This window comes from Marmota marmota, unplaced genomic scaffold, assembly GCF_001458135.2.
Source record: "Marmota marmota marmota unplaced genomic scaffold, marMar, whole genome shotgun sequence".
NCBI lineage: Eukaryota > Metazoa > Chordata > Mammalia > Rodentia > Sciuridae > Marmota > Marmota marmota.
Window position 1 is genome coordinate 56,684,036 of NW_025999968.1, and position 23,117 is coordinate 56,707,152.

General features: G+C 48.0%; 1 protein-coding gene across 4 annotated transcripts in view; it reads right to left on the reverse strand.

Moving 5' to 3' along the window:
- Positions 1-23,117, reverse strand: part of Hlcs (holocarboxylase synthetase) — a 186,713-nt gene that overhangs the window by 125,597 nt on the left and 37,999 nt on the right. For all 4 annotated transcript variants that reach the window (XM_015478764.2, XM_015478762.2, XM_015478760.2 and 1 more), the window contains 2 exons: positions 22,022-22,989; positions 16,629-16,811 (listed from right to left, as the gene is read on the reverse strand). In XM_015478764.2, coding sequence (XP_015334250.1) covers positions 16,629-16,811; positions 22,022-22,989 — 1,151 coding nt within the window. The remainder of the gene's footprint in view (positions 1-16,628; positions 16,812-22,021; positions 22,990-23,117) is intronic.

The following is a 23,117-nucleotide window of genomic DNA, read 5'->3' on the forward strand; positions in this document are numbered from 1 at the left end:
GGGGGTGGGAGGGCTGGTGAGAGAAACTGGAATTTGAAGCTTGGATCCACCACCCACTAACTGCAGCTACTTAGACAAAGATTCAAGAGGACATTTTCACATTTTACCATGTGAGTGAGTTATGGCTGACCTCCCCACAATCCGGTTTTGGCAGAAGAGATGGCACTTTGAGAAGAGTTCAACAAAGGACTGCCTGCAGAGACGCAAAGCCGAGGGGCGGAGAGGCACCAGGGCCAGCAGCGAGGACGAGGACGACAGAGCCACTAACAGGAGCTGCCAGCCAGGAGGAGGAGAAGTAGGGACACGGCTCTGGCCTCTGCCCATCAGTCCAGCCAGCGCATCCCAGTGATGGAATCAACCAGAACTAAGAGGAAGGGCACCCAGAGAAGAGCCAACAACACAGAGAGCAGGGTGGACTATCGTGGCCAACACCCTCCAGGAGGGATCAGCACGTTGCTCAGGGCTGGCTGTGTGGACCCCTGGCTAACCACTTAACCCTCGCACTGGCCAGCCCCGGATGCTGTATGAGCTTCCGCACATCCAGATCTTTCCCCAGGGCCTAGACCAAATCTACCATGGCAATTCTGCGGCTCTGAAGGATCTCCCACGGAGGGTCCCACTATCCGAATCCTGGGAGTTGCTCAAGGCTGACCCGGGCCTGGTCATTTCCAGATCCCACCAACGCCCAGTCCATGTAGGCATTCAATAAATTTCTCTAAGCCATCTTCCTTTTATCACATAAAGTGATAGCTCAGGCTCGGTGGCTGAAAGGCCCTGGATTTACTGCATGTTTCTGTTACGTGCCAACTAGCAAAGACCACAAAAGGGCTTGAGGGGAACAGTAAAGGGGGGAATGAATAAGTCCTTTCTAACGAGGCCGTTTTTACAGGCCTCACACCTCCTCTGGGCCAAGTGGGCCCATTTCAGAGGCGAGATCTCTTCTGCAACTGTGGAGACCAAAGAGGAAGCCACGGAGGGCGCGGAGACAAAGGGCCGCTTTGCGAGGCTCCACCGTGCTACTAGGACAGGAGGTGCACACTTCCACCCGGGGCTCGGGTGGGGGCGCCACATCCGCAGACATCTCCAGGGCCCTCATTAAGCCTGTCTACGACGGCCATTTGTCTGAGTCCAACACAAACAGGCTTCTGACAGAGCGGGGAGAGTGGGGTGCAGAGCCAAGAACACTGCACCCAGGGTGCTGGTGGGAAAGGACTGTCCGCTGGCCCAGAGTGGACCCAGCCTGGCAACATGCACTTGAAAGTGACTGTGAGCACTTCCTGCCACGGTCTGAGTGTGTCCCCTACAAGTTCACAGGCTGGGACCTCAATCCCTCTGTGCAGCAGTGCTGCCCGATGGGACCTCGTGGGAGACCTGAGTCACATGGGTGGACCCCTGTGCAGGGCTCAAAGCTCTCTCCAGGGACGGGTCTCGCTCACTCTGTGGGTCTGCATTAGCTACCATACGGGCAGCTGTCATGAAGCAAGCCCACCCTCGTGCTCCAGCTCTTCTACCATCACCTGCTTGCTCTTCTGCTTTCCACCATGAGCTGAGGCAGCACAGCCCCCACCACCCTCACTGGTGCTGCTACTGCCCAGTCCTGGACTTCCCAGCCTCCAGCTGAACTTCCTGGTTCTGACTTTAAGTCACATTTTCCTTTACAAATTGACTGTCTCCCAGGTGCAGTGGTCCAGTGGGTCTATAATCCCAGAGAGAGAGTGAGGCAGGAAAATCACAAGAAAATCACAAGTTCAAGGCCAGCCTCTGCAACCTAGCAAGGCCCCAAGCAACTTAGTGAGAACCTGTCTCAAAATAATAATATGGTGGGGATGTAGCACAATGGTAAAGCACCCCTGTGTTCAATCCCCAGTACCAAAAAAGTTAAAAACAAACAAAAAAGTTATCCAGTCTACCAGGTGCAATGATGCACACCTGGAATCCCAGAGACTCTGAAGGCTAAGGCAGGAAGGTTGAAAGTTCAAGGCCAGCCTCAGCAACTTAGTGAGACCCTGTCTCAAAATAAAAAAATAAAAAGGGCTGGGGATGTATCTCAGTTGGTAAAGCCCCCCGACCCTGCCATGTTCAACCCCTAGTATGAAAACATTAAAATTTAAAAATAAATAAATTACCTGGTCTCAGATATTTTGTTTGAGCAATAAAAAACTAAGACACCTCATCTCTTCTCAAACCTGAGTGTGTCCCAGACCCTGCTACTACTGTCTGCTGTGTGCCTGTCACTGGTCGACAGGGCTGGACTCCTCTGGAGCACTGCTTGTGAAATAGGGCATGGGACCAGGCCAACAGCTCCACCACCAGCCAGCAGTGAGACCTGCAAGCATTGAGGACCTCGTCATCGTCATCTTTTTTTTTTTTTTTCCTGGGGAGGGGTGGGATACTGGGGATTGAAACCAGGGGTGTATAGCCTCTGAGCCAATCTCTAACCCTTTTTATATTGTATTGTGAGACATGTTCTCATTAAATTGCTTAGGACCTTGTTAAATTGCTGAGGCTGGCCTCTAAGTTGTAATCCTCCTGCCTCAGCCTCCCAAGTCGCTGGGATTACAGACATGTGCCACCACACCCAAACAGTTTCTTCATTTTTAAAAAGAGAAAACTAGAACACCCCTTTCCATCAAAATTGAGCTTCAAGTCTGGTCTCCACTGTTTGATTCTCCACTAAAATGTTAATATTGTTTCCAGGATTCCAGTATTAAAATATATGTCACCTGAAAAGAGAGAAGTAGCTGGGAAAGAGTGGCCGGGAGAAGGGCGAGCCTGTCCTCCTCCAGGCTGTCGTAGGAGAGGTTTGTTTCTTCAGCTGGCTGTCCCTGTCACACTCTGGAAAATTCAGAGAATCCAGGGAACAACCCATGCAGGGCCTGGAGGGGAGAGCAGGAGTGAGCAGCGGGCAGCTCTACGCGCAAGAGCCTCTTCAGTTTTAAGAGGACGTGGTCCGAGACACCATGCACTCTGGACAGGAAGGGGCAGCTCGCTGACGGTCAGTACTGGACATAAAGATGACAGGACGCATCTTTAGTAACAGGTAACGCTCTCCCAGATTCTTCCTGGCTCCGTCTTGCCGATTTTCCCCAACACATCCACACAGCTGCTGCAAACGCTCTGCTCCATCTGAATACAGGGTGACAGAGCAACTGGGCCAGGCGGCCATCCCAGGCAGGGCGGGCTGTCCCTCCAGGCCTGTCCAGAGGCGGGTCAGTTGTGGGCTTGGAAGCCAAGAGGGTGTCTCACAATACGTTAGCAGGAAACCCCGAAACGCTTTGTGAGTCTCACACACACGCGTGCTGAACGCTCGCAATGAGCAACAACCTGGAAACAGGACACAAAGATCACCAGCACACGGTCCTAGTCTTCAAAGGTCTCGCATTACAGTTAGTGGAACAGATACCTGCAAATAATATAACAGCATTTGCACAGTATTTAAATAATTTTTGACCACAAGTCATAACACCTGGTTCAAGAAATTTAAAGAAAAAATATATGTGTTACATGGTCTTCGGAATTTCCCTAGATAGAGGACAGAATCCATTTTAGGGGCATAAAAGAGCAAACCTTTATCCTCAGAGCATCTGGTTATAAGTTTTTTTACTGTTCTATAATTTAAGACTTTTAAAATATCTATTGTTGTAAGAACTTCACACACATAGACTTCATCTGTGCTGATTCACCTGAGGATGGACACGCCCCTCCTGAGGTCAAGTCACAGGGAACCCTTACACACCAAGGGCTTCCGGTTTCCTTCACAGCTTCAAAACAAACCCACCCAGGCAAAAGGCAGCTGCTGGTACCCTTCCCACTAGGCACCCAGGAAGAAAAACATCAAGGCGTCCAGCCCTCGTAAATAACTCCTGGTAAGTTCTGTGCTTTTACTTAAAAGCAGTAACATCTGCATCCATCTTTTAAAACAAAACATAAAAACCATCTCTATCAGAAAAATATGGCAAAATATTACCCAGTGGCAAATCCCAGTGAAGGCTATGTGGGGTTTGCATGCTATCCCTTTACCTTTTTCTGTTTCTTAATTTTTTTTTAATAAAAAACTGGAACAAAAATTAAGGGATTGACTTCAGAATCTCAAGACCCCAGCCAGCTCCAAAGTGGGTTGCTGACTCTGGAATCATCAAAGGAGCAGTCTTTGTGAAAAAATCAGGACAGCAAAGCAGGACACCTTGGGGAGGTTCACGTTCAAGCTGGACTCGAGGAGCCCTCGTGCTGTCTGTGCTGGGGCAGGGCGGCTGAGGCCACATGGGGACAAGAATCCTTCCCCAAAACCACAGAATTCCATCTGCACGGAGCCGTCTCTCTGGAGCCTGGGTCTGAAATGGTCCAAACGCAAGACGTACTTTTCCAAGTACAAAAACCAGTGCGTCTCATGAAGCTTTTCGGTCTACGTGGGATCAGTGTGTTAATAACAGCTTACTGGCACCGAATGAAAAACACACAGGTCTTAATCTTCAGTCTTGAATTCTGGCCAGGTTCTACGTAATAGCTGGCTGCAAGGACTGGGCCCTAAGTGGGCTCGGTGACTGCAGGCTGTGTAGTGAGACCTGAGTTCTGAAACCAGGGTTGGTAGCTTAACAAAATTTACTGGTTGTAGAGAAAGTAAACTTGCCTCGAGGGAGGTGAGCTCAGCCTCGCCACTCTGACAGCAGCCCCTGGTGGCCAGTTCCATAAAAAGTGTTGGCTCTGATGCCAAAGGCTCCGACCTTCCCTTCTTAATGAAGGTCGCTGGAGCAAGCAGGCCATTCTAGGAAACAGCTGGGGGTCAGGAGGGAAGCAGCAAAACCCCAAACTAAAGTGTACCTTTGGGCCATGTAAGTTACCACGTCATTGGATGACCTGCCTCTTACACTCAAAGTAAAAATGATGTCCTCACTTTCAGAAGTGGAAAAGGGACGGTGGGCAGAGTGCTTGGCGTATGTATGAGACCCTGGGTTCCCACCCCAGCACCACCCCCACCACACACACACACACACACACACACACACTCACACACTCTAGGGAAGAAAGAGAAGAGGATCTATTATAAAGGCTCAAGCCACAGGCAGATATCACTTGGACTGTACTGTCATTCTTAATTGTGTAGAAAACCTTAAATATTCCAGGAGTGCAGAATCCTGTATAAAATAAAGCAGCCTCTGATGCTTATCTACACAGCACCAAACAGTAGGCTAATGTCTACATGCTGAACGCTGGGAATTCTTACTGGAATATAAGGAAATGCTCCTTAAGGCAGAAACTTCTAGAAAATGTTGCTGCCATTCAGAGAATAAGAGAATGCTCAGGATTGTGAGGCCTGATTTCTAGTGGCCCAGATTCACACCATCTCTCCTGATATAAATAGAAGAATGATCACAGGCTGACAGCTGGCTTCAAAGGCGGGCAGCACAAGAAGTGGAAGCCGTCAGCTTCAAGCCGACCGACTTCTTGGTAAGGTGCACTCCGTCCTCAGCCACGAGAGAACAATCTGGAAACAATCTGCTGGGCAGCTGCTCTCATCAACAAACTGTTTATTGTAAGAAAGTGGCTGGGTCAAAGGCTAAACGTCAACCCGAACCAAAAGCATACGAGCAAAAATCAATACCATCCCTCTAAGGAAACCCCGACTTAGCATGCAGAAAAGGAAGGGTGAGAAGCTCCTGCCTAGCTCTGAAACGCCCAGAACAAAGTCCACGCACTTCATCCTGCAGGGCTGTTCTGCATGTTGCACAACTGCTGCTGTTTTCAGAATGGCCTTATGAAAAGGGGCTAAATATTGCATTCAAAGAGATGTAGAAATCAGCTTCCCAGATCCCTTCCCCCTAAAAGTCACAATGGCTCATCTTAGTTTCTTCCTCCTCCGTTTGTTTTACAAAGGGCCCAACACGTACACGCAATGTGCAGGCAGTGCACTCCATCTTCACATAGGCCACCTGGAATCAGAAAGTCCAACTAGATCTGATCATGGGAAGGAACTGCTTTACCTGAGGGGTGACAGGTCTTGTGATAAAGAAAGAAGATAAAATATAAATAAGTTTTTACCTTTTAGAGACACATACTTAAATTTTCACAGATGAGAAATACAATATCTGGGATTTGGTTCAAAACAGTTCAGCAGAAGGAGCGGCAGGAATGAAGGAAATAAGACTGGCCAAATGTTGGTAACGGCGGAGGGGACTGAGGGGGACACGGGAGCTCACCGGGTTCCTCCACTGACTTCTGTATACCTGAAATTTTCTGCAAAATGTTTTCTTTTGCTTATCTTCACAGTTCAACAACTACTTCAAAAGAAAAAAATCTTTCCTTAAATATGAGAATTAACCAACACAAATGTACTAACTGGCCACAAGTACATACACAGACACACAATGCAGTTGTCACCAGGCATGACCGCGTTCTGCGCCATGTCTGAGACAGGGCTGGTATATTCTAACAAAAAACTGGAGAAGCAGAAAGGGACGGTCCGTGGCTTCCTGCTGGGCCTGCGGCCCATCCTGCCAGACTCCGACACAGACACAGTGCCCTAAGGTTCCCCAGGACAGCAACCACCAAGGGCTGGAATGGAGAGAGGGGCAGAGCACTCACCTGGCAGGACGAGGCAGGTGGATCCCGCTCCACACACATTACATAAAGCAACGTTTAAATTACTTTGTGGCAAACATGAAGTTGCATTAAAGACAGTATCTTACGGTTTAATTGCACCACGGAGCAAGAGAACATGTGAGCTGGCAGGAAAACCCAAGGGCCACACGAAGAGCGAGATTTTAAACAGACAATACGCACACACACTTGGAAAATGCAGCTTCTGTAAATGTGCGGCTCCTACACGCTGCAATCATGATTCTCAAACTGAAAGTAAAGTTAATCTGAGAAAGAACCTGAAGTAAATAAAAGTAAGCAGAAAGCAAAATACTCTTTCATTGTACTCAACTGTGAAGCTGCACCTATCGACAATTCTAAGTTGTTCCAGTATAAAAATGAACATGGCAATCATCACAAATTCTTAGTAAAGGATACACTGATGTGAACCTCGTAAAAAGTCTTTTTAAAATTTGTTTTTTAGTCTAATTGCCTTATCAAATTGTTTTGTAGTCTGACAGCTTTGCCAAGACCAGCGCAAACACCACGGAGCCTGGAAAGGATCAGAAAGGCTGTCTTGTCCTCCTGCCTCCTGACAAAACTGTTTTGCAATGAGAATTTGGTGACCGGCCTTTAAAAGGCCATCTCCTCTGACGAGCTCATTTAGCCAATCTGAGATGCCACACCCAACCCAACATCACGGAAGGAAAATATACCCAAATGGGAGAATTTGAAATTACAGACTTTTGACCTCCATTGCATTTTTATGGACCAAAAAGCTGCAGAAAAACAAACCGTCAGTGTATCAGGGCCACCAGTGGAAAGTGATACCGCCGGGTAATAACCTGGGCATTCCAGAGAGCCAGGGTCTGGATATGCCCGACTCTCCAAAAATTGGCCATCTTTTTAAAATTTATGAAACCACTGCTTGATGATTCTTTTAAAAGATTAACATCTTTATTAACAGAGATTTAAAATGGGACGGGGTAATGGATTTAAACACTACACCATGTACATGTGTATCAAAGCGTCATATCGTACCCCACAAATATGTATGATTTTTATATTTTTATGTATCAGCTTTTAAAAATGGGAAGGGAAACTAATGAATGCCATCATTCAACTGCTCTCCAATAACAGCTGTATGTAGGATTCACTTTTGTTCAAAGAGAAGAAAACCACTTGCCAGATGCTTTTCCAAAGCACAGAAAAGCAGATCCTTGCATGCAGAAGGCAAGTTGGCTTTAAAGCACAAGTTTCTGCAGCTCAGTACTCGGGAAAGACTGTGGTCTGTGATCCCAACAGTCGGAGGAAACAGGTGTCCTTGCTGACTGCTAACGGATAATGCCTTCCCACCTCTGCTCGGTCAGAATCTGAATTTCAGTCTTGAAGCACAACCATCCAGGACTAAAGCAAGCCCTTTCTTCACCCTTAGCCCGAAACATGTAGCCACACACCTTCCACTGTGAATCTCCCCTCAGCAGAATGTCCAGACGTTCCAGCCCATGCCTTGGCATCCCCAGGGTCAACAGGGAAAAGACTGCAACCACAAGGTCAGGTTCTAGTTCAGTAATCTTATTTTCTCCTGCAGCTTTAATTAAAGTGGATATATGGGGTTAAATACATATTTATTTAAATAAATGTAAGTTTAAATAAATGTACATATGTGTGTATTTCTACACATCCATACGCTAACATACATGCTTAAAATTGAAAAAGATGAAATACCACTAAGAAGAATCAAATAAAACAAATATTCTAAAGGCTAAGTTGTACTTATTTAAAATCATGTTCCTCAGTTGATGAAACGGAATTTAGGGCTGGGGTTACGGCTCAGGGGTAGAGCACTTGCCTAGCATGTGTGGGAGGAATTGGGTTCGATCCTTAGCACCACATTAAAAAAAGCAGAATAAACTTAAAAAAACAAGATTTGGAGTTTAAACTGTACAACTTTTTATGAGGAATACTGTCTCCCACTAAGAACTGAAATTATCATCAACTCCAACATTTCTCCTTTCTAAAATAAATCTATTTTAATTGACAAAAATTGTATCTATTCATTGTGTACAACATGTTTTGATAAATGTATTTGCTGACTCCAGCATTTCTTCCATAGATATTTTTACAACAAAGACCAAAAACATTTTAAGAAACAAAAATGCTCATGCCCCAAGCAACAGGAGTGCGTGGATCGGTGCTAAAACACGCAGTCCTAGAGGCTGCGTGCGGCTCAGCTCAGCCCTGCAGTGCCTGGAAAGACACGCTCACCTGCTCACAGGTGGCCGTGGGGCCAAGGCAGCAAACTTGGAGAAGACCACGGAGAAGACAGCTGAGAAGAAATGAGCACTCTTCTATCTGCAGGAGAAAGAGCCCAATGGACAGACGGACAGATAGACAAACTAACCTTGGCTGTGTGTCCTGCTTTCCTAGAGAAGCCAGAGAAATGTGCTTGCATGCCCTGGTGTCCCTGCTGAGCTGCGGCCAGGACAGAGGTACTCCAGCACCCTGAGATGGAGAGGCTGCCTCCACCATCCCATTCAGGCAGGAGAAAGGCCGGATTCAACACCATTCCACCCACAAATTGCCTGTCAGGTCTGAACCCCCCAAAACCCGCCAGCACTTTCCCAGACGGTCAGCACCATACTTGGAGGAACATTCTCAAACTATTAGCATGACTGAAAACTCCGATTCACATCCCAAGAGCTGAAGGAGTACATTTATCAAACAGCACTCAGGTCTCAGACCCCAGCATTCCTGAACTGACACGCAGGCTCTGCGGTCAGGGACAGCCTCCTCCAAGGACCGTTCCGATGCCACGCATGGGACACTGCGCACCCTCCCCCTCTAACCTAACCTTGCTTCTGCACCTGATCGCAGAACCTTTGACCATGCCCTCTAACCTGGTGCCAGTGTGGGCTTGTTCCCCGGGATGTGTTTTTTAGACCTGGGAGACAAAAATCTGCTGTTAAGAATGTTCCAAGATTTCCTAGAGACAGCTTCAATCGACTTCCCGGGAGGTAGGGCCATAATCCATACCCGCTCACACATGGCAGCTATTAGGAGCTAGTGGAGAAGACAAAAAGCATTTGGTCTTGGAGAATTTTTTATTCTGAAAGAGCCTGTTTCCCATCCACAAATTTGTGACTATATAAATGGTGGATATAAATAGTCTGAGGAAAGAAAGCCACCCTTCCTAGACACAGTGCCACCCCGAGAAGGTAACGGCTAGGCAGCATGTCCCTCCAGCCCAGAGCCCACCTTCCCTTCCCAGACCCAAAATCACAACACAGAGAAAGCCAAACCACCCCAGAACTCAGGAAAAGTGGAAAACAACCAAGTATGTTTCTCTGTCGCCCCAATTTGTGCTCTCGATTTTTACCCTGGAGTAAGGACTCCTCAGGAGGCTAGAGACATGCCAGTGGAAACTAGATCCCAGCAAAGAGGTCGCACAGGAGCCGGAAAGCCTTCTCACAAAAGCAGACTTCTGAGAACGAACTAAGGGGAACACGCCACCTACGATTTCTTCTGCGTTTTGACACCAAGAGGCATCAGGCCTTTTGCCCCGGGCACTACGTGTGACAACAGGAAGCCCGTCAAAAGGAACAGAAAATGTCCAGTTTCAGTGAAGAGCGAAGGAAGAAAGGAGAGAGGTACATGAAAGACGCATAAAAACACTCCTGGCTATAAAAGCTCTAGAATGTTTGCCTTAATCCTCCAGCTGCCTCAGCTGCGGTACAGTAAAACAGCCGGCCACCCCCGCCACCCCCGGCCACCCCGCAGCCGCGGCTGCAGGGATTCAGGCTGCGCCGATTCAGGCTGCACCTGGGATTCTGGCTTTTCTCTCCTATTTGCGTCTCCAAAAAAGGAGCATTTCAGCTGCACGGCAGAGCAGTGCTGGCCGCCTCTGTGCCGGCCAGGTTCAGAACGAGGGCTAAAGGCAGCAGAGGCCAGGATTCCAGGCCAAATGCTACAAGTCAAAGTTGCAGGCAAAGTTTTTGGTTCTTCGTTTGAAAGGGGAATTCTAATTAATTCATTAGAAAACTATACCACGCTCTTCTGTGTTGAAACCCAGTCTCTGGGCTGAGGGTGAAGCTCAGTGGCAGAGCTTTTGCCTGACATGGGCAAGGACCTGGGCTCGATCCCCAGCACTGCCAAATATTAAACAAATAAACAAAACCCCGTCTCCTAAGGCTGAGGAGCTCTGCTCGGCCTTGCCCACCGGTCAGGGCTACTGATACTGAGCCCGGGTGCCTGTGTAGCTCCAGAGCGTGCAGCGAAGATCAGAAATATGCTCTCACAGAAGCCCCCACGGCAAGGGGCTTACACTCGGTAGGGACTCAAATGTTTGCTAAATAAAGTGGTCTGTTAGACGGGGAGGGGTGAGAACTGCGTGGTGTGACTTAGTCTGAGCTTCTTCACAAAGACACCATTAGCAAAGTCATTGCCACTTCACTACAGATGTGTAGATCAAAACACCACGTTGGACACCTAAGCCCGGACAATAAAAAATAATTTTTTTTTAAAAAGGAACTCTTTGGGTAGAAGGGGCTATAGTAGGAGTTTTTCAAGTTTTTTTTTATATTGATAAATATCAAAATATTCTTGCCAACAATACCTGTTTTTTAAAGGGAGGAAGTTTCAGAGTAAATAACTTGGGGTTGAATTAAAATGAAACTCATTTTTGTTCCTAAGCATGTGTTATCCCTTCCACAATCCCACACCACCAAAACAACACACATACACACCACGGTGATTTTGCCCAGTTACTTCAATAACAAACTCAGTTGTCACTTCTTGTTATGGTTACATCTTGATCCCAAGGGTGAAGTAACAGGACACCCCTTCACAGGACCCCTGCCGGCTTCCATTTCTCAGGTCACCTATGTTCCTAGCCACAATGAATGCCCCAAAGGAATTCCAAGAGTTTTCATTTTAGGGGGAAAAAAATCTGTGCTCCCCAGTTGCTGAGCAGGAAGCTCAGGGAGCTCTGCAAACGGCCAGAGCCAGAGCCACAGCCGCCCACCTTCTCCCCACCCTCTGCTGCATCCTCCAGCCTCAATGGGAGAGGGAAAGGGACTGGCAGGTGACGCTGCAGGAGTGGAGGTGGGGGTCTGGCTCTGTCCCCATGCAAGGATTCAGGATCCCACAGGTCCCCGTCACTTGGCCTTGCCACAGTAACCCCTCTGGCTGGGTAGCACGACCTCTTCCCCTTTGTCCTGACTCTGGCAGAGATTAACTGGAAATGGAACCAGAGACCAGAAACAAGACAGCTAGATTCTAAAATGGGGAAGAATTGTATTATCTATAAAATCAACTTTTATACAAAATAAATCTATTAAAATCATCCTATGACACATCAAAGACTTGTGGGTTTTTTCCTACAAAATCAGTGTTTCCCATAAACACGACCATGCTTCCTCACAGAAAAGTCCCCACCCGCATGGAGGCCGCCATGCAAGATCACTTCACAACACCCCCATCGACAGGTCGGCTCAGTCTCTCAGTCCACCCACACCTGCAAAAAGGAAGCCGCGGGCAGCATGTCATGTCCAGAGAGCCCTCCCAAGAAATGGGACAGCCAAGCAGGGCTAGCACTGAAACTGGGAGCTAACACCAGAAGCACCTTCCCCGAGGCACCGCACGCCAACTCGAGAGCTCCTGATCGGTCACACCACTTACCAGAGTCGAGTGATTTACTAGCAAAGCTGAGCCTTTTAAATAACTAAACAGATGCCAAATATCCACTAAGTATCAATATCTACGCAAGACACTTGACCTATTAACATTCAAGTTTTATCCATATATGGGGCAACTCCCAAGTTCAATGACATACACTAATTTGTTTTTTAGTTTTTAATAACTGGTTTGCTCATTATAAAAAGTAACATCCATCCATTGTACTAATTTGGAAAACAGAAAGTTTTTTAAAAGACTATTAAAATCACTCACAAGCCCACCATCAGAATTTACTCCACACATATATACATGGACACACACGTAGACAGGGAAATACAGAGACAGACAGACAGACGTGAGTGTACTACACTTCCTTCCAGTCTTGATTCTGTGGACAGAGGTGTGGGCTTCATGGTTTAACGTACTAGAACTCTGCTAAAGCCCAGATTTTGACCCTGCCCCTGGGAGGCTGAATTACAAGAGGGGTTCTGGTCAGAGGGAAGCCCAGCTGCCCCCCAGAGGCGCACCACGGCACAGCCTTGCCTGTGCTTCTTGTGCAGGGGACGCTCATGAAGACACACGTGGCGGGATGTTCCAGTAGGAGTCTCACACTTGCTGTGGGGTCTGGGTGTCGTGGAGCCTCAGAACACACCCCTATCACGTGGGTCGATGTCCGCCAGGTGGGCTTCTCCTGTGTGGAACTCCCCCATTCTTCTCCATTGAATCACAGTAACATAGAAGCACACAGGGGCTTCATAGATCTTCTGTGCCACTCGCTGTCAAGAGCAGGGTGAGGGCACCAAACTGTATCAACTCGCTGGGGATCAGTAAAACTATTCAAGTAACTGCTGCATGCATTTTGTTTTCATATTCTTTATAATAATAGGACCTAGTATACCGTAAATGCTAACTCAAAGTCATTATGAGCTATGACACTAAGATAATTTCTACAGGCCTAAAAGAAAGTGCCACCAAAATAATGCAAAACTTCTAAATTATACTAGGTGACATTGATAAAGAGAGAAAAAAACAAATTTCTCAAGAACTACTTTGTGGTTCTAGGGGCCCATATGCAGGCAGCCTAGCTCAGCAGCGACACCCTGTGGTGGGAGCTTGGCTTACAGCAGCAGAGTATTTTCCAGGAAGTAGGAAACAAAACCCTGAGACATCCAAGTTCTAGGACAGGTGATTCCAGCAGTTGGCAGTGCCAGCATCCCTTTATGTAACGTAATCCCACAGGCGTCAATGTGATCTATTAAGGCCACAGGAAAGAAAGCTAAAGGACAACCCACTTGTATTCCCAACTCTTGGGTCTGTATCTGTAAATATGAATCCAGCAGCACAAGACTAGGTACTCAGGTGTCTGTCTCAGCCTCAGTGACATCAGGACAACCACAGCAAGAGCAACCATCTGGTCACCTCCAGAAAGGCCATCTCAGTTTATCTATTTTCAAATTCATTGGAAAATAATATTAAACTTCTGACAATGTCCTTCTTAGTAGATTCAAGGTCTTTTAAGAGAAGTTGATAAATACTAAGGAATGGATATAGTCTCGGGGCTTAGTTCAAGGGAAGAGCACTTGCCTGGCATGCAATCCCAGTACAGCAAAAATAAAAATATGTTCAAGTGTGTGCATACATGCGTATACACACACACACACACACACACACACACATACACACTGTTCCTTCACGGAGTGCAGCCAGAAATGAGCAAATAGGAGAAAAAAGCAGTCCACAGCAGAGACACCCAAGAAGACCAAAGCAGGACCCAACATTTCTGAGGCTGGTATGTAAGGTGGGGCTGGTAGGGAGCATTTGTGTGTCCACAGAGCAAACGCTTGCTTTAACCAGCCTCGCCTGGTTTATGAAGGGCGAATCAATATTCCCCCAATTGATCAATAATAGGGGAAAATTTTCTCCCACACCTGCTGCCCCAGGCAGTTTAAATAACTGGAAAGACAAAAATATGTTTTAAGGTAAGTAGACGCATAACACAAAGTTTCAGCTTGGGTATTTCCGTTATGCCCACCTAAAGGATACACCGGAATGGGCTGAGGTTGTGACTCAAAGATAGAGTGCTCGCCTAGCATGCGTGGGGCACTGGGTTTAATCCTCAGTACCACATAAAAATAAAATAAAGGTATTGTGTCCACCTACAACTTAAATATATATATATACCAGAAAAGACCAGTGTTCCAAAAGTCTGCTCACAGGCCACTCTTTCCTCTCTGTTCTCAGTCCAAGAGTCCCAAGGTCCCAGTCCCGAGTCCACCATGGTCAGAGCTCCCAGGAAAAGTGAGGGAGCACTACCAAGGCCAGCCTGGTCCACGTGGGGGGGAGCCTCGGAGCAGACAGGCACTCCCTCCCCGTCCAGTCCAGCTCAGGAAAGGAGGGAGAAGCTTCAGGACCGTGACGTCACACTCCCCCAGGACCCACAGTCCTCACCCACAGGGCCCGGCCCCTCCTCCAAGGGGCTTGTCTACAGGACCCGAAATGCCGCAGATGGCTTTATTGTGGTGTTTCTGTACAACCGAGTGGTGCTTCTCCTTCTAGTATCCGAATGCATGAAACAGATGAAAGACGGGGAATTCCGAGTTCCTGAGATGAAGGTACAAACAAAAGCCACACCGTAACTCCCCAGGGCATACATCAGGAGCAGGGCAAGCTGTCAAGAGCTGGGTGAGGAAAACACAGCAAGAGCATGTTTCTTAAACAAGAAACAATCCACTGCTGCATTTTAAAAAATATCATTTTAGTTGTCAATGGACCCTTATTTATTTATATGCAATGCTGAGAACTGAACCCAGGGCCTCGCATTTGCCAGACAAGCTCTCCTTCACTGAGCCACAACCCCAGCCCTCGTTGCTGTACTATTAATTTTTAAAATTAAACTCATTACCTTTGGTTTTTCTAGACTAGGTGCCAGGCACTGGTCAAGCACATTCTAAACTTTAACTCATTCAACCTCCCAACAACCTATAATACTCATTATTACATTGTGATTTAAATAATAATTCTTTATATCATACATAATGCATATTATATATAATCATATAGTACATGATTGTATTTTATTAAAATAAATTGTTGTTATGATATTATATTATTATAATAAGCTGTTATTTAATAATAATTCACATAGAACTTCCACAGATATTATTTCACTCTGTCCTCAGAACAGAATCCTGCAAGGCAGCTCTCGGGTTAGACATCTGTCTTCTCCAAGGAGCAGATGGCATCCCTCTGTAAATTCAGCTTGCCAAGGAACCGAGCGGTCAGGAAGACAGTGCCCTCTCTAGCCCCTCTGTTGGGGCGAAGGGTATGTTTTGTTCTTCTCAAGGGAAGGCAGGAGAACCCGGTGTGTACATCACTTGGGCAGCAGGGTATTTTCTGAAACTACATGTTACATCACTAAACTCAGATCCGCCTGTTAAGGGGAGACAATGGAGAGACACCCCCAAGATAATCAGATTGTCACTAGGAATAAGAAACTGACAGGCAGGGCCATGTGAGGGGATTAGCAGGAACACACACCTGTAGAATTTGGCGGCCTGCCCGAAACCCGGCTTCAACAACAGGCAGCAAATGCAGACCCGAGGCCAGAGAATCCCCAAACACATCCCCAGCTCAGGGCATTTTCCTTCTAGACACAAGTGACAGGGATGGAGATCCAGAGCACTTCTGCCACAAGATGGCAGACGTCTGCAAAACACAGGGAAGCTGGGACTTTCTCATCCAAAGATACGCTGAGGAAGGCCCAGAACAAAATAACTCGTTTTGATCCCTAACAATTATGGAGCCATCCCTCGGGATCCATGGGGGACTGGGTCCAGCATTGCCTTCCAATGCACACTGAGGTCCACAGGTGCCCAGGTCCCTCATAGCAAAGGGCAGAGTATTTGCATTTCACCTACACATATCCTCTGAATCCCCTAAATTATCTCCAGATGACCTGTCACACCTCCCACAACGTGAGTGCTGTGTGAGTAGTATCACACTGTGTTGTCTAGGGAGTGAGGACAGGAGAGAAGTCTGCACGTGCTCAGTAGAGACAATTAATTTCTCCACTATCTTTTGCAGTTGGTTGGCTACACCCTCAGATGCAGAGCCCACAGATGTGGAGGGGCACTGTTCACTCTCGACACACACAACAGGGATCCTCCCCCTAAAACGGGTCATAACCTGCAGACCTGACACCTCCTGAATTCCAGTCTTCTCCACCTCCCTTACCTACGCACACCAAAACAAGTCAGAGACACCCGCACATCAGTAAGAGGGTTCCTAAACTCAAAGTCAAAGCAGAAATGGAAAATCACAATAAAAATCAACATCAAAGCCAATGGAAACAGCCACAGAGCGGGGTACGAGGTACTCACCTCCGAAGCCAATAGCAGGTACAGGGGCGTTAAGGCAGGAGCTTCTCGCAGGTCACAGCTGACACCCAGGGCCGAGAGGATCTCCTGGAGGACTTCGTATCTTCTCATGTTGCTGGATTTCAGCAGGTCGAAGTCCTCTTGGGTCTGCACCATGAAGGAGCTGGGAGGTAGTTCTAAGTGCACCTGGACAAAAAGACAACACTTGTTAAATCAAGCCACTTACAGTCTCAGAGAGCTTCTTCAACGGGTTTTCTAAAAGTGAGTGTGAATCCCTCTCCTCACCAACAGCAATATAAACTCAGGACCTGAATATCTGAAAAGTAATGGCAATAAAAACGTTGTTGTTGTTGGTGGTGGTGGTGGTGTTACTGGGGACTGAACCCAGGGTGCTCCACCACTGAGCTACTTCCCCAAGCATCTTCAATTTTTATTTTGGTGGCCATTCTGGGGGTTAACATCCTGAGTTGCCCAGGCTGGTTGCCGCAGTCTGGCTGGGCACAAATCACGAGCCACTGAAGCAGGAACAAACTTTATTTTTAAACTGCAGGAAAACACTTCACACAGCTCCCGGGGAATCCTCCCGAACGCCACGAGGCTTGTCCAGGAAAACCCAGCCGGAAATATCTCTCTCGGAAATCCCTCCTCCTGCACTTCCCCAACCAATGGGAACTCTCGGGGAATCCCCGGAAATCCCCACGAGAACTCCAAAATAGTGCGAGAACTCAAAAGTTGCGGCAGAGGCGGATAGTAATGCCTCGCCTGTCAATCAATACTGTTGGCAAAATGCCAGGGGCCATACAGACTCGGCCGTGGCTCTCAGCAGCTGGTCATGAACTTGTGATCCTCCTGCCTCAGCCTCCTAAGTTGCTGAGATCACAGGTGTGTGCTACCACACTGGGCCCTGGAGGGCCTCTTGCACTTGTTACTGCCAGGCTGAGAAGTTGGGTAGAGTCAACCCTGAGGGGTTATCAAACTCTTTACAGGTTGATTTTTATCACCAGCTGTGTGACCTTGGGCAAGTCACTTTAAGTTGGTTGTAAGCCTAAGTCACCTGCAGTATGCTTGTGCTGAGCGCCTAAATGAGGTGCTACTGAACTCACGCAGAGAGGCAGAGGGCCAAGCTGAGCACTTCCACCCTGTCCGTCAGTCCAACTGGGAAGCAACCCCTGGAGGACAGCATGGGGAGCATCTGTAGGAAATGAAACACAGGGGGCCTCCTGGCCCCCCACACAGGCCTCCCCCACTGTCCTCCTCGACCTGGTGCAATTCTAAGACTCAGAGCCTCACGTGCTTACCCAGACCTGCTGTTCAGTGAAAATCAAATCCACCAACCTCTGTCTTGCACACTGGAACTTCCAGCTCCCCTGAGATCAGATTTTAGTTGTGTTTTAAAACCTAGAGCTGCCAGGATACCAGCAAAGTGACCAGAACTAGTTTGCTTTACTTGGTTTTTGTCCACTGTATGGAGACCTTCTGACCTGAAGATTAGGAAAATAAACAGCAAGGTGCCAGCCTTCGGGTACCTGCACAACTCTCGATTCCCACCTGAGCTCTGACCAAGCCAAATACTCTGTCCCAACATATTGTCTACAATGGTCCAGATGCTAACGTCGAGGCCACATCTGAAAAGGTTTGCGGAACACTGTCCAACATGGTCCCCACACTCCAGTTAGGCATCAGTGGCTGGGGCTTCCCCCACAGACTGAGCACGCCTGTCAGTGGGCAGCAGGTCCCGCCTGTCCTCCAGACAGCCCTGGGCAGGGAGGAGGCAGAAAGTGGAGCATGGGTGGGATCTGTGTACTCCTGTCTCCTTGCCCCAAGATGGGCCTCTGCTCTCAAGTGGACACAGCCAGGCTGGTGGACAAGCCGCACCACAGTGGACGACACACTTCCTTCAAGTGAGCAGGTGGCCATCCTGGGGGTTAACATGCCCAGAGTTAAAATGAAGGAGAAATAAAACAAGCACAGTTCTGTTCCCGCCAGAGCTCAGGGAGAGGGGGAGGCACTGAGTGAACACACATGAATTCACTGGATGGGGTGAATACACAGAATATTCTAGAAGCTGGGGCAGTGAAACGTGCTGAACTCATCCTCACACGAGAAGGACACCGAGGGGGAATCCATCCACTGAGCCACCATTAGGCCTCTGAGTTCCAGGAGACAAGCCACTGAATGGGGAAAACACTTCTACTTACTATCTTAAGATTTTAGGTGCTGGGCCTGTGTGGCACATGCCTGTAATCTCAGCAACTCTGGAGGCTGAGGAAGGAGGATCACAAGTTCGAGGCCAGCCTCAACAACTTAGCAAGGCCCTAAGCAATGTGCTGATGGGGGCCATGGTTGGGAACTCTGCTATAAAAGCAGAACCAATCCTGTCCTGAGTTAAAGACCCTGTCTCAAAAAATAAAAAGGGCTGAAGTTGTAGCTCAGTGGTAAGCACTCCTGGGTTCAATCCCTGGTACCAAAAACAAAATTTAAAAAGAAACAAAAAAATGCTAGATGCTGGACTGGGGTGTAGGTCAGTGGTAGGACACCTCCTGGCATGCACCAGGTCCTGGGTTCAATCCTTTGCACCTCAGGAAAAGGTTTAGGTGCCATGAGAAAAGAGGCTTCATCTGGCTCTGTGCTGTTAATAAGGGACAGAACAGCACCATGGGTGTGTCAGGTGTGTAACTGGTTCTCCACGGTGTCAAACCTAAGTCTCACCCTCTGCTTATAAAATTACTACCACAGAGACAGGCCCATCTCCATAACTCAGCTTCTAAACATCAGGCTTTTCAATTGGACTGAAAGTTAGAACATCTCCAGCTACAAATGGGGTTAAAGGCCTCTAGTAGGCAGAGCCAAGGGATCCTGCCAACCATCCTAACATGCACAGGGACCATCCCTCCCCACAAAGAGTTATTAGGCCCCAAATGTTGATGAAGCCATGGTTGGGAACTCTACTATAAAAGCAGAACCAATCCTGCCCTGAGTTAAAGCTCAATAAGAAAACAAAAAAATCTTAGCTGGGCGCAGTGGCCCATGCCTGTAACCCCAGCAGCTCGGTGCTGAGGCAGGAGGATCACAAGTTCAAAGTCAGCCTCAGCAATTTAGTGAGGCCCTAAGCAACTGAGCAAGACCCTGTTTCTAAATAAAATATTTTTTTAAAAAGGGCTGGGGATGTGGCTCAGTGGTTAAGAATCCCTGGGTTCAATCCCTGGTACCAAAACAAAACAAAATCTTTTTAGATCCATTTTTGAGCTTTATCTGAACAACTTCATGCCAAACTCTTGATACGTCTGATAATCAAACAACAGCCTTAATCCATGGCCTTAGATTTTCCCTGCAAACTTGATCAGCACCCCGAGCATCCAAATGTGTCCTTTTTTCCTGCATCACTGAAAGCAAACAGGCATCTAACAGGCAGCCTGCCCGCTGTGTGTTGCCTGCAGTACTTCTCCTCCTCATGCTGGGCTGCATCATCACCAGATTAATCACAGAGATGAAGACGATGAAACTGAACAGAGAAAGGAAACTGACCAGACTATAATATTTACTGGTTGATCCTGCTGAGGGGTCATAGCGACACAGCCTGAGGAAGAAACATGGACCGTGTCACATAGAAGACTGGAAGTCATCTAAAATCAAAAATGGCATCCTAATCCTCGGAATCTGATGTGTGGAGCGGCATCATGTTGCCTTTTGTCCTCGGGCAACGCACTGCAGTATCAAGTTTTACGACAGCGATGGGGTCAATTTAAATGGTGCAGCCAACAAATTGTCTGTGTAACTAGGAGAAGTGGATCGCAACAGTGCCGAATCGATTTCCTACTACAAGTCTGCATGCAGAGGCGGTAAAATTCGCTCTTCAGAACTGAAATATGGCTCTCGGAAGTCGAGTGCTTAGGTGGATTTTTTGAGAATGCACAGTTACTATAGTGACCATATTTGCAGAGAAGAAGATAAGAGGTACATTTATTAGAACTCCAAAAACCAACCCAGGTGGCTTGCAGCCCTACAGGAAACCTACTTGGATTACACACATTCGTCCGGACCAATGTTCGGATTTCTTAATCTTAAGCATCTCTGTCCGAATTCTCATCAGAACAGATGGGCGGGCTCTAGGATAGCACAGAAACCAACCTGACCCACCGGAAGGGCACCGGCTCAGAAAACTCGGGGGATTGGAGCTTCCAGAGGGAGAGGAAAGAGACAAGGCCTACAAAAGGAAAACTAAACAGAGGAAGTGAACGATTCTCAAACCCAATAAATAAAACCAAATCCAGGACGGCCACCGTTGGGAGCCTTCTGGGCAAAACACCTTCATCTCCTCAGCTCTTTAGATCCTGGTGCCTTCAGGAGGGAGCATTCCTCTAAAAACTTGTGCACTCAGTGTTCAGGATTTGCAGTAGATGATGAATGATGCTGATCTCGTCTGTGACTTTGCCCCCAACAACAAAAAGCCAAAGGGGAAACCGCAGAAGAGTCCAAGGACTTCCTAAGCTTGGGAAGGAAATCTGCATTTCTCTTGTCCTTTTTCCGTTTTCTCCTTACCTCTATATGAGTATGCCATTATAAATCTACGCAACTTCCACCTTATTTTTTTTTTATTTTTTATTTTTTGGTACTGGGGATTGAACCCAGTGGCACTTAACCACTGAGCGACATCCCCAGCCCTTTTTATATTTTATTTTGAGACAGGGTCTCAGGGAGTTGCTTAGGGCCTCACTAAGTTACTGAGGCTGACTTTGAACTTGTGATCCTCCTGCCTCAGCTTCCTGAGCCTCTGGGCATACGCCACCAGGCCCGGCTCCACATCCTCTTACTTGGAAGTTTTCCTCAACGCTTAGTTTTAAGAGTGACAGAAAGGAACTGTGGATTGGAGGATGTTTCTAACCCTAACTTCCTCCGCGACTGACTGCAATATTTTAACAAGATGTCAGTCACTGATGTCTAGAATCACCACCCCTGAGTCTTCCAACTTTCCACATTAAATAAAGGCTCCTGATATTACCCAGAGTGTACTTGAAGGCAATGTGTTTTAGACTAACGTGTTTTAGAAAGACTGCAACCAGTAAAGATGGGGACAAGAAAGAACTTCCGGGCTAACGCTTGCTTAGCCAGCAGCCCTCCTGCCTCCTGCCTCCTTCACGACACGTGGCTCGTCGGGGTTTTCACAAAAGCCCTGGACCAAACTAAACTTCCCCTCACCATCAGAACAACTCTCAGCTGGAGTCAAAAGTGCCCAGTAGGCCAGGCAGGCTCAGCGGAGGAGCACTTGCCCAGCTCACATGAGGCCCTGGCCTCTGTCCCCAGCACCACGGCACACGGCATTGAGACCTATACACATACAGCCTTCAAGAGCAGTCTCCTCCCCAAAGACACCCAACAGCATCACACCAACTCAGTACCTGGCAAAGAATGGCTTCCCCTCCGCAGGTTCCAAAAGGCACTTGCATGATCATCCTGTCCTTGTCCTCATTGTCCAGGTGGCCCTGGAGCTGTCCAGGGCTGAGCTGCTTCCCGGGGCCCTCCTCATAAACACAGCCACTGCTCAGAACGCTGAGCTTCACCTCGCTCTGGTCAGCCTTGGAGAAAACCAGGCTCTGGACTGTCTTCTGCAGCACACCCTTGCTTGTCACCTGCAAGCCATCAAACGTGAAGGATGAAGACAGGCCCAGTACCTTCCCTCCCTGAGAAAGATAGGCTAGGAACTTCTGGTACAGGTCTTCAGGGATGGGCTCCCTGGTGGCAATGACCAACAACAGACAGTTGTCTGGCCATGGGTCCCTGAGCACACTTTCCTCCTGCAGGTGGTACAGAACATAGCTGTCGGCGTCCACACAGTCAGCCAGGATGGCCCGCACCTGCTGAAGCCGCCCGAGGGCCTCCTGGGAGTCGGGGCCTACGTACAGAAGGATGTTGGGCGCCTTTCCCATGATGTTGACTCTCCTCCCTTCTTCTTTAGGGCAGATCTCATCGGCAACACCCTCCAAACTGCTGCCATGATCATAGGGAAGGTCTGGAATGTTCTCTGCAGATGCAAACTTGACCGACTCAATGGTGCTATTCTCAAGTTCTAAGCATTCGTGGCAACTAGACAGGTGGAGGTGAAAATGCTCCAGAGGGCCCGCTCCCTGCTCACTGTCCCCAGGAGGCTCACTCCCAGAGGCACTGCCCCTCCTCGGCTTGGAAGAACCTTCTGGAAGAGAAGAAGCTTCTGGAAGAGCCTTTGGGTCATCCTTGCCAGGGTGCTCCATAAAGTCCCGTGCAGGCTTGGTCTCCAGGGAGGGTTCAGGGTTTGGCTGTAGGACTTGGGCTTGCTTGTGTACAGCCTGATCCTTGAGTTCCTTCAGAGCAGAGTCTTGCAAGTGCACGGCTGGCGTACAGGAAAAATCACAGAGGGCTCATCAGCACTTATTTGTCATGCAGCTGGCAAAAGAACCTCACCAGCTCTCCACATTCTGCCACCTATATTCCGGCAGAGCCACCCGCAAGCTCCCACTC